This window comes from Ammospiza nelsoni, chromosome 5 (assembly GCF_027579445.1).
Source record: "Ammospiza nelsoni isolate bAmmNel1 chromosome 5, bAmmNel1.pri, whole genome shotgun sequence".
NCBI classification, from domain to species: domain Eukaryota; kingdom Metazoa; phylum Chordata; class Aves; order Passeriformes; family Passerellidae; genus Ammospiza; species Ammospiza nelsoni.
This window is the reverse complement of record NC_080637.1, coordinates 63,720,727-63,739,217: the sequence shown is the minus strand read 5'-3', so window position 1 is coordinate 63,739,217 and position 18,491 is coordinate 63,720,727. Positions and strand designations below refer to the sequence as shown.

At 45.1% G+C, this 18,491-nt stretch overlaps 1 protein-coding gene across 2 annotated transcripts in view; it reads right to left on the bottom strand.

Moving 5' to 3' along the window:
- Window positions 1-1,510: 1,510 nt before the first annotated feature.
- The window catches only part of DENND5B (DENN domain containing 5B), a 105,885-nt gene continuing 88,904 nt past the window's right edge, over window positions 1,511-18,491 (bottom strand). For both annotated transcript variants that reach the window (XM_059472182.1, XM_059472183.1), the window contains 9 exons: window positions 14,366-14,494; window positions 13,542-13,663; window positions 11,735-11,880; window positions 9,970-10,088; window positions 8,744-8,931; window positions 7,450-7,532; window positions 7,178-7,304; window positions 6,284-6,458; window positions 1,511-5,450 (listed from right to left, as the gene is read on the bottom strand). In XM_059472182.1, coding sequence (XP_059328165.1) covers window positions 5,267-5,450; window positions 6,284-6,458; window positions 7,178-7,304; window positions 7,450-7,532; window positions 8,744-8,931; window positions 9,970-10,088; window positions 11,735-11,880; window positions 13,542-13,663; window positions 14,366-14,494 — 1,273 coding nt within the window. In that variant the 3' untranslated portion in view covers window positions 1,511-5,266. The remainder of the gene's footprint in view (window positions 5,451-6,283; window positions 6,459-7,177; window positions 7,305-7,449; window positions 7,533-8,743; window positions 8,932-9,969; window positions 10,089-11,734; window positions 11,881-13,541; window positions 13,664-14,365; window positions 14,495-18,491) is intronic.

Here is an 18,491-nt window from a genome sequence, read left to right as displayed (position 1 = left end):
CTCCACTGATAAATCAGCTCTGCAGTGGCTTCAGCAGAGAGTTTACCACAACCAGCCACCAGATAGCAGACCCAGACAGGAATTTCCCATTCCCCTCACAGCCTGTGCTGGGCTCACAGCAGCTCATGATACATGACTGAGAGAACAGCAGGGGAGAAATCAGGAATGTCAGCAATGAAATGCTCCCTGACTGCAGCCACAGCAGCCTCTGAGCTGATGGGGTCACAGACAGAGAAGCAGCTTCACTCACCATTTCACTGAACACATTTTTTTTATTGAACAACCTCACCTGAAATGCTGGAAAGGAACAAACCAGATTGATGAGCTACTTCAACTCCTACTCATGTCAGTTTTCTTCTATTCCTCCTTTGCAGAAAACACTGCAGTGCTCCCAGACTGCATCAATGACAGCACAGTGGAGAGGAAATTATTTGCACTTGCTCACCTGGACAAGCTTAGTTTTGCCCTACATCCAGTACTGATTGCCTTTAAGATGTCAGATCTCTAATTTACACACATTTAATTTACACACATCTGATTTACACACATTTATTCAGGAGGTGTAAAGGTATGGCCACCCCACCCACTGACATTTGACAATAAGCAGCTCTATAGATTTTATTCACATCTATAATGTTGATAAGCACCAGTATCATCACACAATATATTTCAGGATTCCCACATATATGGTCCCAAGCTCTGAGACTTTCAGTTCTCTCCTGAGATTCTCTGCCTCTTCTAAACAGAGGGTTAAAGTAAGTGAACAGACACGCTGCACCTCACACGTGCCATGCACACACTCATGCAGGGCTCTGCATTTCAAACTGTCAAAGTTTCCAAAAATTCTCCTATCTTTGCCAATTCCAGCATATTTGAAGCTGGGAGGGACATGGGGGAAATTTCTGAAAATCTAGTCCAACTCAGAATAGAGGGCATTTCACTACCTTTTCTTTTTCTTTGCACCTTTTTTGTTGTAAGCATCCATCTCTTGTCCATCCACCCTCCTCCTCCCACAACATGCTGCCTGACAGACTGGAGAGCACAAGCTTCATCCCAGCATTCTAACCCTGAGTTCAAATACCAGAGCAACTCATTCTAAGAGAGGAAAGAGACCCTTTGCTACAAGTTAATCCCATCCTCCTCCTCCAGATACCAAGGGCAAAGCAATCATGCTGCTGAGCAAACCTCACCCTGGTAAGAGCTCAGCTTCACTGGGATCCCATTTCTTCCCTGTAATCAGCCACATTTCCCACACAAGCCTTGGAATAAAGAGCTGCTTGGGCTCAGCATGGTCTCTGCCTCCCCTTTGTGTTGGGGAGGCAGAAGGGCTGGTTTTGGGAACAGTCCCTCATACCCCTTCTCCCCATCCTTGCTCCAGCAAATTCCCAGTACCAGAGTCACCAGCAGCTGGATCATTCTGTTTGGTTTGCTCCCTCCAGGCTCAGAGCAGCTCCTCAGCTTGAGACCCAAATCTCTTGGTTCCTCTGCAAGGAGAAAGTGACACCAACCATTATTGTCACAGTTTTATTTGTAAAGGACATAGCATGAAAAGCTGTATTTCAATGTACTTCAAAACCTGAAAAACCCATGTCAGTTCGTGGTGTGTATGTTAAAGTGCTTGATATAACAATATTTTACTCATGTTGTCTTGAAAATAATCCAGTTCTTATTCAGTTAGTAATAATGTAAAGACAAAATATACTCAATGGAGACACTTAGGGATCGTTTTAAGCTATACAGGGCACATTTGTACATTTCAAGTGTAACACACAACATTTCCCCTCACGATGTGCACCTTCGTTTGATTGAAAGGAGGAATTCCCTCAAACACGCTGCAACTACCCTAAAAACACATCTTTGAACAATGATAGCTAATTACACAAACCAACTTGGAATAAACATGAGCAGATTTTTCACTAAACAGTACAACTTCATTTATTTCAGAGAATTATAAATACACATTTTGTACATAGTGAGGCATTAGATTCTCTGACTCCCTCACGTTACCATGCTGGCTGTTAGTACAACTGGACTATGCAAACTCAGACAACTGCAGATGGGCATTGGATAGGAATTTTTTTTGTTTTTTTACAAAGCAGATATCAGAGAGCTTTGGTCTTTTCCAAGATTCCCTTTCTCAACCAAAGAAGGTGCTTTAACACTGAAGCAAAAGCTGTGTTAGCTTAGAAGAATCCTGATGGGTTTCTCACCATTCTAGTGGGTAGAATGATTTCTGTAAACCTTACAGAAAAAAACCCTCACAGTTTCTAATCAACAAAAGTAGTCCACCAAAAAAAAAAAAAATTATACACAGTAGAATAAAAATTCACTATGAAGAACCATTCTCCCAAGACTGTCCAATAGCTACTCCAGGAATCTGAGGCACTCAGCTGTGCCCCTTTCCACATATCTTGGGGTGGTTTATTGCCTGCAAGGAAACATGAGACATACATCATTTTTATTGTATTATTATTAATATGATGTGAAACCTGACAAAACCAAACAAGTCAACACTTGCTGAAAAAGCTGAAGTGAAGTTGTGTTAAGTGCTAAAGGTTTCTTAATGTAGTCTGAAATAGGGAAAGGCCCTGATCTGAATTTTAAAAATTCTCAGGTCTGGACTTCTTTTAACTTAAGAGAGACTTAATGTAGTTATTGCCTTTTTTCTCTGTATGTGGTTTATTCATTTAAATGAATGACCTGTAGAGGTGCCTACATTTCTCCTTTATCCTGCCTGCACTTAACCCTTGCCATGTCAGATGAGTGTTACAACTGCTCCAGTCATACACAGCCTTTCGAGAAGTCTGCAGCAATGTACTTTGGGAAGCTTCCAGCCTGCAAATGCAGATGATGCTGTGAAGAAATCCAAGCACTAAAGAGGTGGTTATTTCAGTAAAATGAACGTCACTTAGACTGGGCTGGGCGTGAAAAAATCCTGTGCAGCAGTCATTAGACATGAAAGGCCTGAGTTGTAATAGAAATCAAAACATCCTAAGCAGTCATTACCAAATAATGCTGCCACATGGTTTCTGGTGCTAAATGTATAATTCATTGATAGAGTTAAGTACAGGGACACATTTTCAATTGCTGCTGAAGGGTTGTCATGCTTTGCCTGCTGACTTTAAGCAGACATGCCTGGCTACACAGAAAATCCTAACACCCCAAATTTCACATTTCTGGAAATGTAAGAGATGTCACACAGCTGTGGGCTCTGGCTACTAACTCCAGACAACATTCACAGCCTTTACATTAGTTACTCACACCCACAGCAGTGCCATGGCAGTGCTGCCTGCAGTATTTGGGATGAGTTCAGTCAGTTTAAGGAAGCACAAGCTCAGGAGGAAAGATTGGTTATTGAAAGCTGGAACCCTCATTAAAGTGGAAGGCTCCTTGACAGTGTTATTTTACTTCTTTCTTAGAAACAAAAAGACTTCTATAACGTAAAACTCTCCAATGAAACCAAGTTACATGAAGAGATTTCTTCTGGCTGGGAGTCTGACATCAAACTTTGACACTGAAGTGAGTGCTGTTCTAAGAATGCAGCAGCAAAGAGACCACAGGAAAGTAGAGAAGCTTGACAAAAGGCAGGTGAGAAAGCAACCCTTAATTTTCATCCTCTTTCTGTTTCCTTATCTCCCATCTCTCTTTCCACCATGTGCACACTATGCCAAGACCTGCCACTGCCCACCATTGCCAAGCCCCTCCTGAAGCCACTTGAGAGCATAGGGCAAAGCAGCACACCCACAGAACCAGTCAGGAGCTCTCCCAAGCCTCAGCTGACTGTGAGACCTCCAAAGAAAGGCCCAAGATTATAGGGAATAAACAAGTGAAAGCAAAAACCTGTATTTAAACTAACTTCCAAAAATTAAAACCAGGTGAAGCTAACTGTGTCATCAGACCCTTCCAACTCCCATCCACAAGAATGGAAAATACACTCTGTATTTGCTGCATGGTGTTCACAAGGTGATTTTGATATAATCTCTTGTTCAATTTGTATCATACAGTTGTTCCCAGCTCCTCATCAAGAGCTGTATCTCCATATATACACTGTATTAGTGCATACAAAGAAAGAGTGTAGGAGAGAAGCCTCAAAATACCAACATGAGATTTTTTTCCCCTCCTTTTGCTTAATTCCTTTTCATTTTGTAGCTGGATAATTGAGAAAAAAAAGTCATCCTGTATCCTGTACTCCCCTAGGAACACTCATTCTGCAGGATAAAGGAAGGTTCATCACCTGTCAGCATTTCAAAGCCAGCTGATACAGTTTGGTAGCACAGCAACAGCATCGTTTGTTGCTCTACAGCAATGATTCTTCTCAAGTACAGCAAGAATTTGGCATAAACCAAACTCCTCATCATGAGAAAAATAAAAAGGTCATCCACAACACAAACTGGCTGAGGGTGAGGGTGACTCATGAGAACATCCAGACAGGGAAGGGACATACTGAGCGAGTCAAGCAAGCCAGCACTCCCCATCGCAGGCTGCAGCAGCAAGGCTTCCAGGGGTGTCTCATCCTCTCAGGCTCTGAGGCTGACAGCAGTCCTTCTCTCCAGTGTTTAAGCATTCCAACACTTGTTTCCCCTTTTAGAGATCAACAGGAGTGACACAAAAGACCTTACAGAAAAAAAACCCAGCAACTCACTGCTTCCATGCATGGAAGGCGAGTCCTTGAACAAACAACAAACTAAGAGAGACCATGTACAGTAGGGTAAACCAGCATATGCTTACAGCATTTCCAAGAGTGACACGATCACAATGGCTACAGAAGGATATTTGCTGTATTAATTTGCAATACCTGAAAAAAGCCCTGCTGAGTTTGCACTGTATTTACACGTTGATTGGCTTCTTCCTCGCAAGCAAGTAGCGGCATCCCTTCCCACCTTGGTCCTTCCCTCCCTCCCCCAAGTCCTTCCCCTGGGTTTAAGCTACTCATAGTCAGAACAAGAACATTCACTCTAAGAAAAATTTCTTAGAGTAATATAATTTCTTAAAGAAAGATAGCATATTTACACACATCTAACACATGAAAATACTCTATTTTTTTTGTACTAAATTTCTGTTTCAAATAAACTACAATACTGCATCTTAGCTTTCTGCAGCTTTAGAGGCCAGTCCCCATCGGGCACAAACTGGGCTTCCCAATCCTGCTTCCACCAGCAGCTCTGCCTTACAGTGGTGCACTACCATGGCATTCAAGTCCTGACAGGTCTCCAATTGTGGTTTGCTTGTTTGGGAAAGGAGTAATGAAGTTCTCAGCAAAGCCATGCTAGACATCCACTCCTTTAATGAGCGACCCTTCTAGGATGATGTTGAAATCCTGCAATGTCTGTAGGACCCGGATGAGGGAGTTGACAGTCATGCGGTCCCGGAGGAGAGCGTTCTCCTCGTACATCCTGGTGATGGGCGGGCACTCCGCCAGCAGCGGGATCCACTGGGACAGCAGGTGGTCCCTGAAAAGGGCAGCACAGGAATTGCTTTAGCACCAACAGATATCACACTGGAATTCTGCTCCAAGAAGAGCACAACCCAAAAACATGCAGCCCCTTTTGGCGAGCGGTGGGTGTTGTTTGCACGTACGAGTTTGCCGCGTAATCGCAACCCTTGATTTGGTTAGTAAAATACTACCCACTGTAGAAATGAAAATTGAAAAGTATTAGCAGAATTGGACATTTGTAAGAATTCCAGAACATTTTCCAATCAGGAATAGGGAAAGTAAAACTCAAGGAAAAGCTGAGAGACTGTTTGCCAACCGGTTTTCCAAGTATCCAGACAGATAAGACAAAAATGGTACTTATTTCTAGATATACCAACTTCTACCCTCCAAAATACAACTAAGTCCCACCCTTCCCCAAGACAGAAACCACCCTATTAGGAAAGAAACGTTCATCAAGAACAGTTCTGTCAAAATTATAGCAGGCATCCCATTTTCACAAGCATTTGAATGAGGATTTAGATATTCACTAGCTCCTGAAAAGGAACTCTGCATTCCCAAAGTCAGTACTTCATCAAAAATAGCATTTCAATGGATTTCATACACATGACTGTCAAGCTAACAGCTATAAAAAAAGCTCAAAACATTTTTAGCAGTTTAGACACTAGCCATATATTACTAGGGCCTCTTTGCTCCAATTTTTGACGTAGTACTAAAGCTGCCTAAAATAGGCACTGGATAATAGATAGGTGTGAGATGTCAAAATGGAAAACTAAAGGCAAAAACAATGGTGGAGAAATATTCTTCTACTCTAATGCCAGAGGACACACATAATGAAGAACAGTTGGGTACCTTGTCCCCAGGCAAACCAGGATCTGGAATTTGCCATCCTTTCCAATGTTCCTTGGAGCTGTATTGATGGCATTGACATAATGACAGAAGGTTTTGCATGAAGATCTCTGAAGCAGAAGGGCCTCCTCATTGTCTCCAATCTGATCACTGGTTTCAAAGTAAGCAACAGCTTTCTCTGTGGTAGGGAAAAGATCAGAATCCAGTGAAAAGCAGCACTTCATTGTGACACAGGATCACACAAGGGAATGAATCCTTAAAAACCAACCTGCTGAGAGATATTGCACAGTTTATCTATGAATTCCTGACTCTAAAGACCACAGGTAGGTGGTCACCTCCACCTTTGCCATGGCATGGCACTGGTCAGTCTGACTAACACAGCTAACACCAAGGAGCAGCACCAGAGCACCCCTCAGTGGTTTCACTCTAAGTGATACCACCAGCAGTGATTTTTCACTTTTTCTGAGTAAACACCCTCAGGCTAAGCATCTCTGCCTGCAAGCCTGTTCTAAGGGAGGAGGTACATCTTAAATTACCCCTACACAGGCCTGCAGGTAAGGATCACCAGTGCAATGATTAGGAGAGTTCTCATAAAGCAGGAATCCAAACATTTCACTCCCTGCCCTTTCCTAGCTCTCCTCCTTATTGCTCCTCTACTCCAACCTCCAGCTTGCCTTGTTTGAACTAGGAACTCATAAAATTTATGTGCAGGCTCACACTCTTCTCTTACACAGAGTTTAGTACTTCTCATCTGCCATCAGGTTTCTTACTGACTTTAAGCAACCTGGAGCAGGTGTTTGGCAGGAGAAATGGCCCCCTAGCTGATGAGGATCCAAGGTCTGTGTTTGAGGAGTAATTTTGCCCTAAACCTTCTCCTCCAAACCACATACAGCTTACCTATGAAATCCCAGATGAAAACATTCTTGTGAAAAATGCGAGCTGATTTGAAGCCATGGTGGAAGACCTGCTCCAGGGCTGCAACCAGACCATTTTCCCCACACAACAGAATGGTAAGGCTCCCTCTCTGTGGAAAAGGGAGAGCAGGTTAGTACAACTTGCCTTGTCTGGATGCCAGAAACTTCTTATCTAAAGGTAGTACATCTACTGGTACTTTAGTGCCATTTCTGTTTATAAAAATTTGCAGGCAAGTAATGAAAAGCAGGAATTACCTCTTTCTCTGGCTTGTGGAAGTGTTTCACAATGTTGTTCACAGCTTCCCCGATTCCCTCTTGGATCTGCCCCGCATTAGGCTCTGTGAAATGATGGAGAGCAGACCAGCTGAAGGTTAATCTTAGCTTGCTTGACATTTCAGCACTCATGTCCTCTAGTTTTACAGGAGCTGGACAGATGTATGAACAGGATCCACACTGTCCCACCTCTGTGCTTTAGCAGAGAATGCCTTGTGTGACCCTCACAGTCCCGTGTCCTGTTGCAGCCAAGTGCAGTTACTCATAAAAGCTAATTTTAGGGATGTGAGGTCAATGTGCCCTAGGGTCCCTGCAGAGACAAGCTTTGCCAGAAGGCAGCTCCCAGCAGCCACATCAAGCTCTGAGCTGCCCTCAGACTGCAAAGTGAGCTGGGAGGCTGAGCAGCATCAGCTACTGCAAATTCTGCTGCCTCCTCCCTCATCTGATATCTCCATGCTCCAAAGAAAGAGATTATTATCTCTCAACAGTCAAAAGGGGACATTGAAGAGGCAACATGTACGTCACAGAGCAAACACCAACCAGGGAAGGCAGGAAAAGCTCATTGGCTTGCAGCTGCTGCTCTGCACCAAGCCTTGCTTCAGGATGAACCTTCCTGTTCACAGAAGTGTGGAAACCCAGCGCACTGGGAATATTTCTCTGTCTGCTCTGGGGTGCCCTTACCCCCAGGGGAGCACTGACTTTGACCCTCATTCATGGAGAAAGTTTCCCAGACTTCAAGATAGACTGGAATCCACAAAAGTGTGGAATAGATTCTAGAGAGTACGGTAGGTGTACCACTTGGTGAGAAATTTAGGATTTGGGATTTTTAGTATGTTGTGGACGGAAGCAATATGGAGGGCACAGGGTGTTGTCCTGGGTTTTATTTTCCTTCTTCTTCATGGGTTTGGGGGCATTTTGTAATTGGGCAGAAAAGTCTGCATTGTGGGTTCTGTGGGATCAGTTATTGGGTTAAAAGGGAAAATAACCTAGGTGTCAGTTCTGAATTGGATAGTTTAGTCTTAAAAGACCTTGTAACAAGAGATTGTTGGCCATTTTGTGCCTTCGAATGAAAAGCTGCCCAACTCACAGTAGTGAGACTGTTTTACTGATAAGAAATAATCAACACCTGAGTCCGAACACAAATTACTCTGTCAAGTCCCTTCAACCCAGACCCAGAAAAACCAATGACTGGTACCCCCACAGAGAAGCTTTTTTTCCCCAGCAGCTGGCAGCTGTTCCCTTCCCTACAAGCCTGGGGAGGAAGGCAAGGACTCACTGGTGTTCCTCCCTGTGAGGGAGGTGATGCTCAGGCGCCGAGTCACAGTGGGAGATTTCTGCTGGGGCGGGGTGCGGCACTGCTTGCCCAGCTCCTCGTCGGACGTGGAGGACACCAGCTCCCCAATGAGGATTCTCTCCAGACTGCCATCATCCACGCCTTTTCCCAGCCACCGCCCACAGGGGAACCTGCACAGGCCCAGGACAAGCACAGGTCAGCCACACACACAGAGCAGCCTGGTCTCAGAGCTGGGGACAGCTGGCAGCCAACAACACTGCTAACAGGGATGAAGAACCATCTTTGCTCCCAGAAAATTCTCACCAAGCACAGCTCTGCAGGAGCAGCCCCTGCACCACAACTGATGGTCCTTAGAAACAGGGAAATATGCAAAGCTTGTGTTACACATATTTTATGGTTTGCATCTTGTTTTCTGCTGAGTTATTCTGCACTTGCACCCACAAATGACATGCAGCCTTGAAGAGCATTGTGATGATTAACAACCAAATCCCCACAGAATTTCCACCCAGCTGAGGCTGTGACATCTCTTCATACTCAGACCTTGCATTTTACTGCTGTACCTTTGGACCCCATACACAACCCTAATGAAATCCATGCACATGTCCATACCCAGTCATTTTATCCCATGTTCTCCTACTTTCCCATATAACATTGAAGTCGACTCTGAGATCTGGAGCTCACCTCTCTGAATTGCAGTTTTCCAAGTTCACATTTTTTAAAAAACCTGTCTCTGCTTAGCCACATTTTGTAAAACCAATGATGAATTAGGAGACCATATTGACACAGAGGTATGTGCTCAATGTAAGATTAAGAAATCATCAAAACTTTTTATTTTCTTAGTATTTCACCCAGACCATCATTTCAGCTCTTGGACTTTCAAGAGTCAATTTGTGCCCAACTTTACCCCACTACTTTAAATCAAGAGATCTAATTACTAGACACAATCATACCAATCACTTCAAAAGTATCCATACGTCTGTTCTGTCTCAGAAAGATGCAAAGAAAATCCTGCATTCAAATCTCATTAAATATTTATCAGACTTCAACTAGGGCTACTGAAATGACAGAACCAGGGGGGTGGAGGAAACCAACCCAACCCTATCAGGGACTCAAACCAGCTGCAATCAAAGTTAAAGAGAAGGTGAATGCCTCCTTGCTTTCTCTAAATAAATAATTTCAGACAAGAAAAATGACAACTTGTTGCTTACTTGTACGTGTGTCCTGTTATTTCATTCCTGACCATGACACAATCAACCAGCCACTTGGCCAGCAGCCCTGAGTTGTCATGACCAATCTGAACGGTCGTCAGCTTCCCCAAGTTCTGGCACTGAAATGAGTAACAGTTTTTGCTTCATTTCAAAAAGAACAGACAACACACACCCCCACCACATGCAGGCATATGGTCAAATATAGGCTTTTATTCAGTTTTCTAGCTCTCTGTAGTTTATAGAACAAGTGTTTTCGACCAAATATGCAGAGTATTTGCAAAAGCAGCATAATTATTTTAAGACAAGAGAAAAAGAAATAAAACTCTTAAAAGCTTGTGGTGAGATTATATTCTTTGTTGGGATCACTCACTCCGAATATTTCTGAGACGTATTAATTACACATTTCTGAGTAAGGTGATAAAAAGGTGTGCTTTTGCAGAAGAAATAGACCTTTAATACAAACAGCTTTTCAAAAATCCATTTGGGGCATACTGACCTTCAGCTGACTCACTCCACACTATGCAGCAGTCCCTAGATCCTTTATTATTTTCTAAGATTGATTTTCTTATTGTTGGCCCAAACAAAAACCACTAACATGAGACTCAGCATCACAAAGACACAGAAGAAGGAAAACAAGGCACTGTGAATTCCAGAGCAAGATGTAATTGTAGGTGGGGCTGGCAACAACATCTGTTAATGTCACCTAAACACTTCCCTTGAAATACCTTGGTTTTCACTGCTTCTGATGCTGCCAAAAAAAGCAGCTTGTGCTGACATTTCTACAAGTGGGTGGCTACCCAAGTTGATATTTTAGGAAAGCTTCAGCCAAAGGAATAATCCAGAACAGAATCAATATGGTCCTTAGAGATATCTAAGTATGTCATTTTGCCTGTTAGAAGCCTGGAGATCTTTTTTACAAAACAGTAATATCTGAATGATACGTGGGCATTTATCTCAAAAATATCCTTTCTTTGTCAAAATCAACCTGTATTTGGCAAGAGGCTTTTTTTGCTATTGTTGTTGAAGATCAGTCTGCATATGCTCAGTGGATGCAACCTCAATTTCAGTAGCAGATTTTCCTACAAAATGACTCCTTAATGGATACGGTACAGCCTGGAGCTAGAGAAGCTTGATGGGGCTTTCCCTGCAATTCCTGCTACCAGCTGCTTTGGCATGGCACTGAGCCAGCCTGAAATTGCTGGGTGGGAAAGCAGAGGGGAAAGCAAAGAGAAAAAGCCCCAGCAAGCCCAGGGGAGAGAGCCCATTGGGGATGGCAGCTCCTGGTGTGCCACAGACAGCACCTGAGGCTGGGATGTTGAAGAGCAATGCCAGACAACTGGCCCAGAAGAAATTTGGGACTGGCCAGAGGTCAAAAGGGACCTGGGTGGTGTTTAGTGGAAAGAGAGAGTGAAAGAAGGGAAACTTGGAAGGGAGATGAGGAGGTGGAAATAAGCACTAAAAGGGACAATTAGGCAAGGAGGTGTGGAAGGGAATGAGATGTAGAAATAGATAGGCAAGGTGAGGAATTCTGGGCTGGACAGGGACAGCAGCAAGGCCTGTGGTTAAAAGTGGTGTGTTCTCACAGGAAACCTTCATCTCACACAAGAAGACCATGCTATTTTCCTGTACATATTTGAACCTACAGTGATGCTGAAAATCAGGACAGAATCTGAAATGCTGTGCTCTTAAAAACCCTTCAACAAATTCATATTTATTTGGAAGCACGTTTAAAATTGTAAGGAAAATGTGAAGAGCACGTACTCACCTCAAACGTCATTTCTAGGTGGTTTTTGGGAATCTGCATGACACCACTATCTCCCAGCTCTCCTGACACACATATCCACGGGTTTGATGTGGTTATTGCATTGCTTAGTTTTTTGATGGGAATTATCACTGACCTGTAAGGGATCACTGCGAACAGGCAGAGTGGGAAGCACGTTAGCCTTCTTTTATTTTTTTTTTTCCTTACAGTAATCGCAATTTCTGGGGCAAACCACGCCTTTCCCTTGAAGGCAAGCTCTGGTTGCCGGTCTCGGAGGCGGAGGGGACCCCTCCCGTGAAGGGCGGCGGTGCCGCACGGTGGAGCTGCAGCCCCGCGGCGGAGCCGGCACCGCACGGGCGGGACGGAGCCGCCGCCGGAGGATGGGGCAGGGAAGGAGGGCATGTCACAGCCCTCCAACAGCCTGGCTGGGAAGGGACCTCTAGAAGCCATCTAGTCCAGCCCCCTGCAGGGAGCAGACTGCTCGCAGCCCCGTCCAAGCTGACCTTGAGCACTCCCAGGGATGGGGCATCCCATCCCATCCCATCCCCTATGCCAAGGTCTCACTACACAAAACGTGATAAAAACTTCTTCCTTATATCTAACCTAAACTGACCCCCCCCCCCCCCCATTTAGTTTAAAAACATCACCTCTTGTCCTCCTGCAACAGGTAAATGATAAAATGTTTGTTCCCATCTTTGGTATAGGCCCCCTTCAAGTAGTGCTGACACCACAGCCAGACTCTCAGGTCTGCTGTGTCTCTGTGTACATCCCCCACTTTATTCTTATTCCTGCTCTTAATCCCTTACTCTTCTGCTTTTCAACCTGTGCCACCCATACATGCTGAAGACAAGGACTGCCACCCACCCCAATTTGGATTTGGCTCTGACACTGCACCTCCAGCACAAGATCCACTCTCCCCATATGCTTCACAAGCTGCCTTTTGGACTGGGGAAGCCAAGCCAGCCTCTTTTATTTTCGTGTGCCAGCCAATCATACTGCACTCAAAAAATACCCTCAGATTCCAAGCACTTGTCCTGCAGAAGAAAGCTGTTAGGCTGGATGCCCCACAGAAATAAGGTAATCAAGGATGAATAAATCTCTTTGTGCTGCGGTAGTTCTGGGGGATTTATTGCTTTTAGAGGGGAAAAAGTAGAATGAGTGCCTGTTTTGACAGCCATGTAAAACTTGCTTCAGTTCACTCTGAACAGGCAGGAAAATTAAAAATAATGGCTGCCCAGGTGAATCCAAATAATTAGGTCACCTAATGGGATCTTGCTTTTTCTGCATTGTCCTGTACTGGCGAGATGAAGATTAATTTCCAGATAGCAATCCAATCTCTGCTCTTCTCCTTACATGAGAGAGTGAGAAAGGGAATCTTTCTGGCATTTAAGAAGAGACAAAAAGAGATTTAAGATACAAAGAGCAGCACAAAGTATTTCATCCTCTAATCTTGCATCTCCTCCTCAGTCTGCGGAGAGCAGACTGCTGTGCGCACTTAATGAAGGCCAGAAAGAAGCATTAGGAGGTAGAGGACTTGTCTGGGAGGGAAACTGAAAGAAACTACATAGAGAGCAGCACTCCCTGCTGATTGCTCTCCTTTGTGCAGTGCTCTTATCCAGAGCACTCCCACACAGCCTTGGCTCTCCAGCTGGTTTCCCAGAGCAACACCCAGCACCCAGGAGCCCTGCAGCAACAACCAAGGCTCACAGATAAGGGCTCAGCTACTCAGGCACCACCAACATCATCTCTTACAAACCATGACAGCAACTAATTTTTAGTCAGGGGGAAAAAAATTGATTCTCCAACTCACTGATCGTAGTGAAGACACTTGTGAAGCAGAAATAATCCACAGCATTGAGCGACAGCAGGTGATACAGAAACTGTTCCCGTTCTTCCTCACAGCGCAGGAAAGCGTAACGCTTGTAAAGCTTCCTGGGAGAAACAAGCACATGGCATTTGAGTTGTTGCTGTTGAAAGAGCACCAAGTGTCTTAAAAGGTGTTTGAATCTCAAAACACCAAATGAAGAGTGGCTCTTAATGAGACGTATGACCCCCCAAAACCAGAAGCTGCTAGAAACCCACAGAGGACATGTAAATGTGCTACAGATGTTTTACAGAGCACTCCCACAGCAAGGCTGCTGAGTTATCTCAGTTTGGGGTTTGCTGAAAGCACAGGTAAAAACTAACACTACTCACAGCAGCAGATCTGAACCAACACACAGCAACCCCATTTCTTCCCCACGCCTTCCCACTGTGGAATGGTCTCCTCTAACAACCACATCTTCCTTCTGCTCCCCACTGTGACAGCAAACTCAGCAGGATGCACCAAGCAGCAGCTGGGGCCCTCCCACCACCCTGTCAGCTCAAGATCTGTAGGGCTGCAGTGTGGCTTGGATCAGTGCAGGGATCTGACCATGAACTAATGCCTCCTTCCTGAAATCTGTGATGTGCTTTCCATGCAGAGGAGCAGACTTTTGCCCTGCTGGGTGGGCAGCACCACCTCTCCCAGCTCCCCCCTGCCCTTCAATCACTTCTACTGGAAACCACAGTACCCAAACAGGGTGCCTGGCTGTACCCCAAGCAGCACCACCTTCACAACATGAAATGAAGGTTTGAAGGAAAGAGCTGGCTTACTTTGCAAGTGCCTGGTTGGAAAGCAGCTGCTTCAGGTGCTGAGACAAAAGCTTCTTCTCCAGAGAAAGTCTAATCCAGGCTCGGGCTCGCCCCACATCCGTCTTTATCTCACTCATGTTCTGAACGTGCCTGAAATGTGTGGGGAAGAAAATAAATAGATGAATCATAAAAATTCTGCATGCTTCAAATGGCAACATGCAGTGTGATGATGCAGCAAGTGAACTGGAAAATGTCTTCTGACATGATTTCTGGAGAGATCCCCAGCAGGGCCCCCAGAACCCTGCAGTGGGGCAATGAGATCCCAGGCTGGCACCAGGACATGGGGCAGCTTTTCCTGGGCATGGCAGCCCATAGGAGCTGCTCTGTGGCTGCCTGGCCAATGTGAGGAGGGGTAAATCTGCTTACCCCTTCATTGCCCAAGGTAGGTGCTTTAATGGACACTGCTAGGACTTAAAAACAGCAATGGGTTGTTTAAAAACAAGTGGCACCTTGTGAGACCCAGTTAAATCTCAGTTACACCTCAAGCTGCTGACCTGAGGTGTGTCTGGGAGGGCAGAAGACGAAGTCCTGAGGGTTTCTCCAAGCCACAGTGGCTCTGAAGGCTCTAACAAAGCCCCTTGAGAGCAGCAGCAATGGCACAGCTGAGAAAAGGAGGACTGCTGAGGCAAAAACAGCAGCAGGAAGCTGCAAGCAGAATCACATTTTTAGGGATAGAAGAAGCCTTCCTGTAAGTGATAATTTGAACAGCCCTCCATATGTCTTATCTATAGGAAAGCAGAACTGTTCCATAGGGGATTTCTTCTACAGTTATGTGTTTTTCTTTTTAACCTTCCAACATTTCAGTTTGGAGAACTCTAGCTTTAGAGCACAGGAGTTTTAGAAGAGGAAGAGAACTGCCACGGCAGGACAAAGCTGCTTCCAAAAACTCCCCACTTGGTTAAATAAAAAACAAGAAAAGTGAGTAACAGTTTTCAGCAGAGGAAAGAAAAGGCTCAAGTTTCTTAATTTTCATAAAATCTGCATGTTAAGTGCACAGGCAGTTCAGCCCTCCAAATCTCCATGGCAGGCTCCAAGTACCATCAGCTGAAATCTGAGCTAATCCCAGCTGCAATTTACTGTCCAACTCCTGCAACTTCCTTGACAGCCCTCCACGCATTGCTGAGTGTTGTGGAATGTGGCAATATTTACTCCAAAGGAAATCCAACAAAGTCATGCTGTGACTGATGCTTTTTACATTGACTACTATAGTCTCGTGCTTTCCCCCATCTGTTACACCCAAGTGTGTGCTTTGTGTTATATTTAGTCCCTGCATTATTTGAGCAAACTACTCTCTTGTTTATAGAGCCTCTAACAGAGCAAGCCCAGGACCTTTAGGGCAAATTTGCAAAGAACAACTTGGAGCTGTCCAGAAATAGGAGTTTTCTCTGCACAAATGAAGAGCACGCAGAGCCCAGGAGCCCTGCTCTGTGCCAGGCTGACCTGCAGGCTGAAGCCTTGCTCCTGGCAGGGGAAAGCCCTTCCTGGCTCAGAGCATGGCAGCCAGCATTAGACTTTCCAGCAGAGCGCTGGACACGTGACCCCTGCAGTCCTTGAGAAACAGGATGCATGCTACAATCAACTACATCGTGTTGAGACACTCTCCTCAGACATTTCAAGCCTTTTGAGATGGGAAGATCAAAGCACACACTATCATCTCCCTCCCCTTCCCCTGAGTGCTCAGCTTGAATTACATCTAATATGAAACACTGAGCAGAATATGTTATTTCACTGGGAGAAGATTCAAGTGCAGATGGACTCAACCTTATTCCACGCACGCTCTCTGTGCCTCTTCATTACCTGTGTCTGGTTCAGACTAGATAAGCCTTAATTGTGCATTTGGGAAAAAAAATAAATATCTGCAAGCATGCAGCTTGCCAGAGATATTAAGAAGATTCAGTAATCAGTCTTGGTGTCAGCAAAAGCAGAGTGTAACAGAACAGAGCATGCAGGAACCCAAATTTATTTCACTGTCAGTTGTGAGAGTCAGAACAGCTCTATTTTTATCAGTGACCTAAGTGTAAGCACCGTATGCTCAGCACCGCACAGCAAATTCTTCTTGTCATAGCACTGAGCAGCCATTTCGATGCAACTCCCCTGGTTTGGACTTGCTTTTAATCCCATTAGTAATAAAGAAAAATCTATTTGCCCTGTCAAATGTAAGCCTGGGGTCTGGTGAACAAACCCTGTGCAAACAGCTGTGCTGACAGCAGAGGTTGCAGCTGCGCAGCACCGCCGTGCCCTGGGGATGCTGTGCCTGCTCCCGTGGCAGCACAGTCAGGAAGGAGCCTATAGCTCACCCCAGGCAGGCAGCAGGGCTTTGCTCAGCCTTCTTTTTGAGCACAGCAGGTTAAGCATCACTGCTGTGGGCCCAGGGGCCAGCTCACATCCTCCAATGCAAGCTCCCTGAGGAGGGAGGCACGACATGGGCATGAAGCAAGTGCTGATAGCAAGGAAGAGCTTGCCCAAAGGGGAAGGATCAGAAACTTGAATCCAGCTGGACCAAAGGTTTTGGGGAGGCCCTGATGTTGACTGGCTTGATTGGATGCTCAGCAATGCCATGCTGGAAGCAGGCTGTAGCTGGAAGGGGGGCTAGAGAGATGGGGCAGATTGTGCCAGGGGAAAAGCTGGAGGGAGAATCCCCAGGCTGGCTTGTGCCACTGGGATTCCATGCACAGAACAAAAATAAACACCCTGAGCATCTTCCTGACCACATTTGAGATGCCTGGCTTTCAGAGGGGAGGTAGAGGACACACCACAGTACCTGTGGCACATGGCACACTCAGAGCATGACTGTGACTCAGCCCTGCTTTTAAGTTGTTTACATAGCCTTGCATGAGCCATCAGAAACAAGCCCTGCTTAAGGCAATGCTTAATCCTCCAGCCATTAGTTCAGTCAGCACCACAAGCCCTGCAATTTAACAATTACCCATCCTTCAACTTCAGCCTGGTGTGCAAACAAATATTAGGCAGCATTCCTTCCAAGCAGGAGAAAGTATGCCTCGAGATTACAGATGACAAATTCAACTCACCATCTGCCCAGCATTTTCCTATGACCAAACATATTCATGGACAATCACAAATACCCAAGATATTACAAAAGGTAACGTTCTGCTTCTGTACTTCTCTGAAGGGCAGTAAGAAAGACTTTTGTGATTCAAACAAGAGAGCTCAGATCCATGCTGGGCTTTCATTACTCCAGTGGAAGACAGACCCATGCATGCAGCAGTGAGCACACACAGCCCCCTCTGTCAGCCACCCCCCCAGCACAGGAGTTTCCGCTCCAGATCCTCCCTCATCCTTCCCCCACACTGACCCTCTGCATGCCTGTCAGTCTCCCAGGACTGAATTAAGGAGAGAGCTGCCACATCCCATGAGAGGGATGCTAAAATGGCAGACACATGTTCAGAATGACCTCTTGGCACTACATTCTATGCATTCTCTCTCTCTCTCCCTCTTTTACATGTTGTTTTAGCAGTACATGGCATGTCATGCTCTTTGAAATCAGAACAAAAGACTCAAACTACAAAGCATCAAACTAAAAGGTTGCACACTGCAGGTGGGGAGTACAGTGATTTTTTTTCCCCAGAAAAATCTGACTAATCTATCAACCCACATAGTAAAATCACATCACTGTAATCAGGGTTCTCTGAACTAACTACAATAAATCTTATTTTTTACCCTAAGGTTCTTTTGCCATATTTTTAGGTGTGAGAAGAATGTAAGAAGCAGTACTCATGTTGTCTTACATGTTTAATTGCTCTCAGCTCTTTACAGATGAGCATTATTGCATTACTCCTCCTCCATTTTCATGACATGTTTATCCCACTGCAATCCTTAGCCCTGGCAAGACAAGTATGAAAATAGTGGCCTGACCTGGCAGTGGCTTAATCAAGGAGATGCCCTGAAGAACTTCTGCCTGCTGGTGTCACACCAGTCTCCACCTCTTCTGACCCTCTAATCCTTCTGCTTCCAAATAAACACTGCTTGAAAAGGTCTCCAGAGCCAGGCTGTGGTCCACTTCAGAGAAACTGTCCTAACTTCACATCCCAGCTTTAAACTCACCCAACTTCTAGGTCTGATGAAACTT